The sequence below is a fragment of the Balaenoptera musculus genome, chromosome X, assembly GCF_009873245.2.
Source record: "Balaenoptera musculus isolate JJ_BM4_2016_0621 chromosome X, mBalMus1.pri.v3, whole genome shotgun sequence".
Classification (NCBI taxonomy): Eukaryota; Metazoa; Chordata; class Mammalia; order Artiodactyla; family Balaenopteridae; genus Balaenoptera; species Balaenoptera musculus.
In genome coordinates, this window is record NC_045806.1 from 33,490,749 (window position 1) to 33,496,748 (window position 6,000).

At 43.2% G+C, this 6,000-nt stretch overlaps 1 protein-coding gene across 6 annotated transcripts in view; it reads right to left on the minus strand.

The window, feature by feature from the left end:
* RPGR (retinitis pigmentosa GTPase regulator) overlaps nt 1–4,928 on the minus strand; it is a 63,823-nt gene extending 58,895 nt beyond the window's left edge. For 5 of the 6 annotated variants that reach the window (XM_036840874.1, XM_036840873.1, XM_036840872.1 and 2 more), the window contains exons 1-4: nt 4,741–4,914; nt 2,862–2,987; nt 2,330–2,422; nt 806–868 (exon numbers count right to left, since the gene is read on the minus strand). In XM_036840874.1, coding sequence (XP_036696769.1) covers nt 806–868; nt 2,330–2,422; nt 2,862–2,987; nt 4,741–4,768 — 310 coding nt within the window. In that variant the 5' untranslated portion in view covers nt 4,769–4,914. Of the gene's footprint in view, nt 1–805; nt 869–2,329; nt 2,423–2,861; nt 2,988–4,740 lie in introns of all 6 variants that reach the window. The other variant, XM_036840871.1, reaches the window with a different exon arrangement.
* Between the last annotated feature and the right edge of the window lie 1,072 nt (nt 4,929–6,000).

Sequence of the window (6,000 nt, forward strand, 5' to 3'; positions counted from 1 at the left end):
GCAGTGAGAACAGCCTGAAGACAGAAGAAGCTGTGTTTGTGGGAAAGGAAGTAGGAAAGACTGCTCGGTGGTCAGGGCCTGGATGTCTAATTGTTCCAGCAGGATTGTTGAAGACTACCTTTTCTCCACTGAACTGCCTTGGCACCTTTGTCAAATATTACTTGGGCATAAACATGTGGGTCTATTTCTGGATTCTATTCTGTTCTATTAATCTCTGTCTGTCTTTTCACTACTAGCACACTGCCTTAACCACTGTAGCTTTACAGTAGGTCTTGAAATCAGGTAGTGCTAGTCCTCCAATTTTGGTCTTTTCAAAATTGTTTTGGCTATTCTAGGTCCTTTGCTTTTCCATATAAACTTTAGAACCACCTTGTGAATTTCTACACACGCGCACGCACACACACACACACACACACACACACACACACACACACCCTGTTTGGATTTTTATTGGAATTGTGCTAACTCATATCAATAGCCCTTTGGGGAGGGCTTCCACTCACCCTCAGAAAAGAAGAGGGAAGAGCAAGATCAGGAGCAAGTGGCCCCTGAGGTGTGCACACAGGTAAGGAGATGCTGTCCCTTGACATAATCCAAGAAAAGAAGCTTTTTCTTCAGTCACTTAACATTTATCTGCATATTTTCATAGGCAAACAAGTGTACTAACCATTTACCTTTTTTAAAAATCCTAATCTTACTGTTGCCAAGTTACCATTTCTATTAATTTTACAAAGTCACAAATGTTACTGGAGTGAGACCTCAGTCCTCAAATTGGGCAGGAAGTCATACAGATTGAATACTATACCTGTTGAAACTAGGGTGTGGTTTCTTCCACAGGCAGCAAATTTCACTTTTTCCGGTTTTAAAGCTAAAAATATAAAAATATGACAATTAACATATTTTATGATTATGGAAATGACAAATAATCCAGGTCAAATGATAACCAAGCGGTAGAACAGATTTAAACCCAGGCTTGTCTGACTCCAAAGTCAATGTTCATAACTAATAAATCAAAAGTTTTTGCAAGGAGTTGTGCATCATAATAACCAATGATGCTTTGAAAAAAAATACAAATAGCTCAGCCCCACCCCTGGAGAATCTGAGTCAGTAGGTTTGAGGTAAAGCCTAGGCATCTATATATTATTTAAAACTCCACAAGTAATTAACACGTGCTGAGATCCACTGCATTGTTTTGCTGCCTCTTCACCAACCTGATCTATTCCCTAATCTGCCATCACCATCATCAAGCTTACTTTCTACCTGCCGCAACAAAACACTAAGTCCAATATTCATAGGCATACACCTATGTTCAAGTTCTTCATTCATTCATTTACATATTAAAAACATTTACAGAACATCTCCTAAGCGCTTAGCATAGGGGCTGCAAAGATCACTAAGACAGAGTCCCTGGTCTCAAGGATCTCATAGTCTAGACAATCCTGTTAGGTTGATTAGATACTTGAGAGTAAGGATCATAGGCACTGTAAATAAACCCAAGGGTTTAGCAGACTGTGCTCAGTAAATACTTTTTTACCGAGTGGAATACTTTAACAGTTCCACAACAATACCTATAAATAGCATGGATATGATAAATTACACTGAAATTTTGAGCTGAAATTAAAAATTTGGCTACAAAGATAAAGAATCCTGCTCTTGTCATATCCCAAGGAATCTCCATCACCATTCAAGTATAGCTGATATTCATAGGTTATAACCAAACAGAAGCTTTTGCACATAATGGCGAGAAAGCTTTGTAAAGATGTAATATGTCTCATATTTTCTGGGACAATCCTGATTTGAAATATTTTGTCCTGTTGTTCTTGTAAGAACACTAGTACTAATCAACTCCTAGTTCTAATATTTTCTTCAGCACAGCTGCTAACTATACACAGCCGGGTAAAGTGTGTTTTATAAAACCAACAGAACCATGATGTCCACAACTCGAACAAATGAGACAGAGCTCAAAATCCTAACATATCATATTGTTTGTTCTCTGTATATACAGTAACAGTAATATTTAAGTTGGTTTACAAACAGGCCAAAAAAAAAAAAAAAAAAAAGGATGTTCAAGTGCAATACTGTAGAATCATTACTTCCTTTGTGGTCTCTGGGTTTAAAATCAGTATGATTTTTAGACCCTAACATATAAAACTAGCTCTGAATATCACATGAAAAATAAAGTTAAATGCCAATAATATTCAAGTAAATCTCAGAAAATAAAGAACTACTTTATTATTTATAATATGATATTAAAGAATTACACAATCAATATAAAAGTACTTTATATACTTTAAGTATTTAAAGTGATAAAGAAGAAAAGACCCCAAACCTTTGACACACGTTGGCTTGTTAACAGTCAATTTTGATCCTAATCCTAACTGACCCCAGTGGTTACTGCCAAACACGAAAAGCTTATTATTTCCTGGTGGGAAGGAAAAAGAAATAATAAATCGAAGCATTTGCAACATAATGTGAGATGAAGTCGTCACAAAGCAATAAAAAAGCTGTACTTAAACACTGTCATTGCTTTTCTGTGTGAAACAGGCTCCCTTGCCCATCTACCTATAGCCATATTCTGTTAGGTGTAAAGAGTTTCTAAGATTATACAGTAATAATTTTTTGATTATATAGATAAATTCAAATAGATTTATTCTAAGAAAGTAATATGTATAGAAAATCACACTTAAATATACTAAGGGAACTTAGAAGTCACTCTTGATAAATCAATTTGTCAAGAATTATCTGGCAAAGTAAAAAAAATCCACTTTCTGTATATCTTCAACATGTTTCAAACACAGCACATCTATAATACTTAGGATTCTCTAAGTATTACTATCTTCATTTAAGATCTTAACACTTACCTGTAATAACAGCAGTATGTTCATCTCCACATGAAAGATATATAGGTATATCGTTTTTAAACCAGAATTTGCTGGGAATATTTTCAGCAATTTCAGTTTTCCCAAACGCAAACACAGCACCCGAATCTGTAAATATATGAGAGTTTGGATTTCACAACTTTTATTATGTTGCCTGTTAACTAAAATATTTTTCCAGTAATTTATCTATACAGATCCCTTGTCTCCCGACAGCTTGGCTTCCGCTCCAGCACTGTCTATGCCCTCCTTCTTTCATCTTAACTCAGTTTTATTCCTCAGACTTCATTCTAGTTTTATTTATGAAATCTAATAAATTAATTATGTATTATTCGTTTACTGGTGTAAAGTAAGAAATATACTGTCACGAGGTGGACCATCTACTCCCTGGAATGAGCTGATACACTCAATGCCCCACTCACGCTGGTGAACACCTCATGGTCTAGCCCCTGACTGAGGGCTTTTCTCCACACACAGAAACAGGACAGTATTGAGTTTCATCATTAACATCGTGAGGACGCAGGATGTTGAGATTTTTACATTCTTAAATTAAGTCATTAAATGCTACCTGATGGGAGGAGTATTCACAAACTATTTTAGTCCAGTACCATTTTGGAGAGAGACCAAAAACTCCTACCAGATCCCAGTAACTATGTAAACACGCACACGCGCACACACACACACACACACCTCCAAATAGGAGGCCAGATCCAGCTTTTGAGGAAATCTCAAGGAGGATGATCACACATAAAGAAACTAAATGGGTACCAGAAAGAAAGACATAGCAAACACAAGTATTAATAATAAATATTAATGCTCAAGAGACTAGCCACTGTGGAAAATCTTCTGAGAACAATTGTGAGGTGTGTCAGTTCAAACTGATAATTGACATTTAGCAGGCCAGGTTCTCGAACAGGCTCTGAGTTTTTATAGAATGAATAATTTTAACTGTTTTGTCCTGCTCTGGCTTCCCAGGAAGCCTTCCCCGTTACCTTCACCCCAAGCCAAGGTTTGGTGGCTCTGCTCTGGCCCCCTGGCAACTACTGTCAAACGATACTGTCATTTTGTTTAGTTTCTTGTATCTCTCACTAAGCTGTGAATTTGAGGCAGGAATTTAACCATGTTTGAGCCCAAGAGCATGGCAGAAACGCAATACATATTTCAGTGAATACATGATTCTGCTCTAATCCAGTGTTTTTTCAAACTGTTGGTCGTGACCCATCGGTGGGTCAGAAAATCAACTTAGTGGGTCACAATGACCATTTTTAAGGGAATGTATTATAGAAAAGATCTGAGCGCATCTACAGCAAGTACTGTTTCATGAAACTTCTATTTCTGTTACGCAATACGTACGCGGTACCGGGTCACAATGCCAAAGGTTATTTCTGGAGCTCAGAGGAAAAGTCCTAAAAAACCACTCGCTAACGGCTCCCTCCTTTCTCCAAGTCGTTTTCCCCATCCTCTTTTACCCCACTCCCCCTGGTCACACTCCCCCTGGTCACTCACTCTTTACTGCGTTCAATACACAACCGGGTTCTGAGGACTTCGAAGGAAGTACTTTGGGAAGCTCATAGAGAGATAAAAACTTCCCCTGCCTTCGAGAAACTCATCGAAAACTTATTTTAAAAGAATTAGAAGACGAAAGACCAGCACCCCCTTCCCCGGAGTCCCCCCTTCCGTCCCTCCCCTTCTTTCCTCTCCCCTCAGTTTCCCAAGGGGGCGCGGCCAGAGCTCCGACCAAAGTCAGGCGGCCGCGGCCCGGGCCTGTCCCCCGACGGGGCCGGCCCGGAGGCGGGGCCTGGCCGCCCGCCCGCCCGCGGGCCTTCCCTCCCGGCCCGCCGCCACCGCCGTGGGTGTCACTCACCGGGCACCACCTCCTCGGGTTCCGCCATGCCGAAGGGCGCTACGCGGAGCCTGCACCTGGGCCGGGAAGGGGTTGAGGGAGACTCGGTGGGGCCTAAGGCAGCGCCTCAGCCCCGAAGCGGGCCCTGGATCCCCTCTGGACCCCCCATAGCGACCCTCTGAGCATCGGCGACTCCCGCGTTCCCGGAAGTCAACAAACAGCCGCTAGGGGCAACGGAGGCGGAGCGTTCCAGAGCGAGGCGGAGCGTTCCAGCGCGAGGCGGGGCGGGCGCCTGCGGGAGGGGAGCCGAGGGCGGGCGGCCGGCGCAGCGCAGGCGCAGGCGCAGGCGCAGGCGCAGACGCAGACGCAGACGCAGACGCAGGGAGCGGTTGCGGTAGAGGCCGCGCGCCCTCTGGTGGCCCGGATAGGAGGGGCAGCCACGCCGCGCGGTAAGGTCCCCGGAGTGTACGCGCTTACGTTGGTGGAGACCCAGGCCCCCGAGGTCCCGCGTCCGGATAGTGACGAACGTCACAAATATCACATCCCCTCTCACTCAAGCTACGTGACACAGGCAAACGTCAACACACAACTGTGTTAATACTAGTAACAGTGACCGTGTATAACTAAATGAGATAGGCACTCTGCTAAACATCCTAAGTCATATTTGTATCCCCATCATCCAACCCAAAACCTGGCGTATACTAGATGCCCATTAAATACGTATTAGATGAATGAGTCCTGCTACAGCCCTGCAAGGTGGTTAATGTTACCCCCGTTTATGGATGTGAAGATTATACAGTGGGAGAACCGGGGTCCAGTTTAGCCAGTCCTGCCGGTAATCTGAACACCCCTCAGACCCCCGCCCCTCCTTCCACAGAAAGAGAAGGCTGAGGTGTGCAATCTGCTACAGACAGGAACTTGCACAAAGAGATTCACCAACACCAGAACATCACTGTTCTAGAATTCGGCCAGAGATGTTACATTTTTCTAGTTTCTTACATGAAGGAAAAATTGCCTGCCATATTAACAAACAAAGGATGGCCATTAAGCCATCAGGCACTACCAGCCCCCGCAGGCACCGATAGTGAGTCCTGAGGGAACTCAGAATGGAGACAAAGGGGACGCCAGCTGCCAAGCTCTCAGCCACTGCAGCCACCCCCAAAGGTGCACCCCGAGGGGACTCAAGATGGGAAAGAAAAGGCCCCTAAATAGCTGGCCCTAGGTAGCTAAGGTGCAAATCAAAGGAATGATTTCAATGAACCCAGATTCTTGCATCTTCCC